This window comes from Buceros rhinoceros, unplaced genomic scaffold (assembly GCF_000710305.1).
Source record: "Buceros rhinoceros silvestris isolate BGI_N320 unplaced genomic scaffold, ASM71030v1 scaffold20753, whole genome shotgun sequence".
In the NCBI taxonomy this organism is placed as follows: Eukaryota; Metazoa; Chordata; class Aves; order Bucerotiformes; family Bucerotidae; genus Buceros; species Buceros rhinoceros.
Window position 1 is genome coordinate 1,412 of NW_010402069.1, and position 205 is coordinate 1,616.

Genomic DNA, 205 nt, shown 5'->3' on the forward strand with positions numbered 1-205 from the left:
AGCCACAACTGCACCGTGGCCCCCGGTGAGGGCATCGTCTGCTCCTGTCCGCTGGGGATGGAGCTGGGCTCGGACAACAAGACCTGCCAGATCCAGAGCTACTGCGCCAAGCACCTCAAGTGCAGCCAGAAGTGCGAGCAGGACAAGTACAACGTCAAGTGCTCCTGCTACGAGGGCTGGATGCTGGAGCCCGACGGCGAGAGCT

The 205-nt window shown here is 62.9% G+C and overlaps 1 protein-coding gene across 1 annotated transcript in view; it reads left to right on the plus strand.

The window, feature by feature from the left end:
* The window catches only part of LOC104490270 (low-density lipoprotein receptor-related protein 1-like), a gene marked incomplete at both ends in the record, with an annotated part of 6,278 nt that overhangs the window by 1,407 nt on the left and 4,666 nt on the right, over positions 1–205 (plus strand). Inside the window, one exon of the mRNA XM_010132533.1 lies at positions 3–196. Coding sequence (XP_010130835.1) covers positions 3–196 — 194 coding nt within the window. The remainder of the gene's footprint in view (positions 1–2; positions 197–205) is intronic.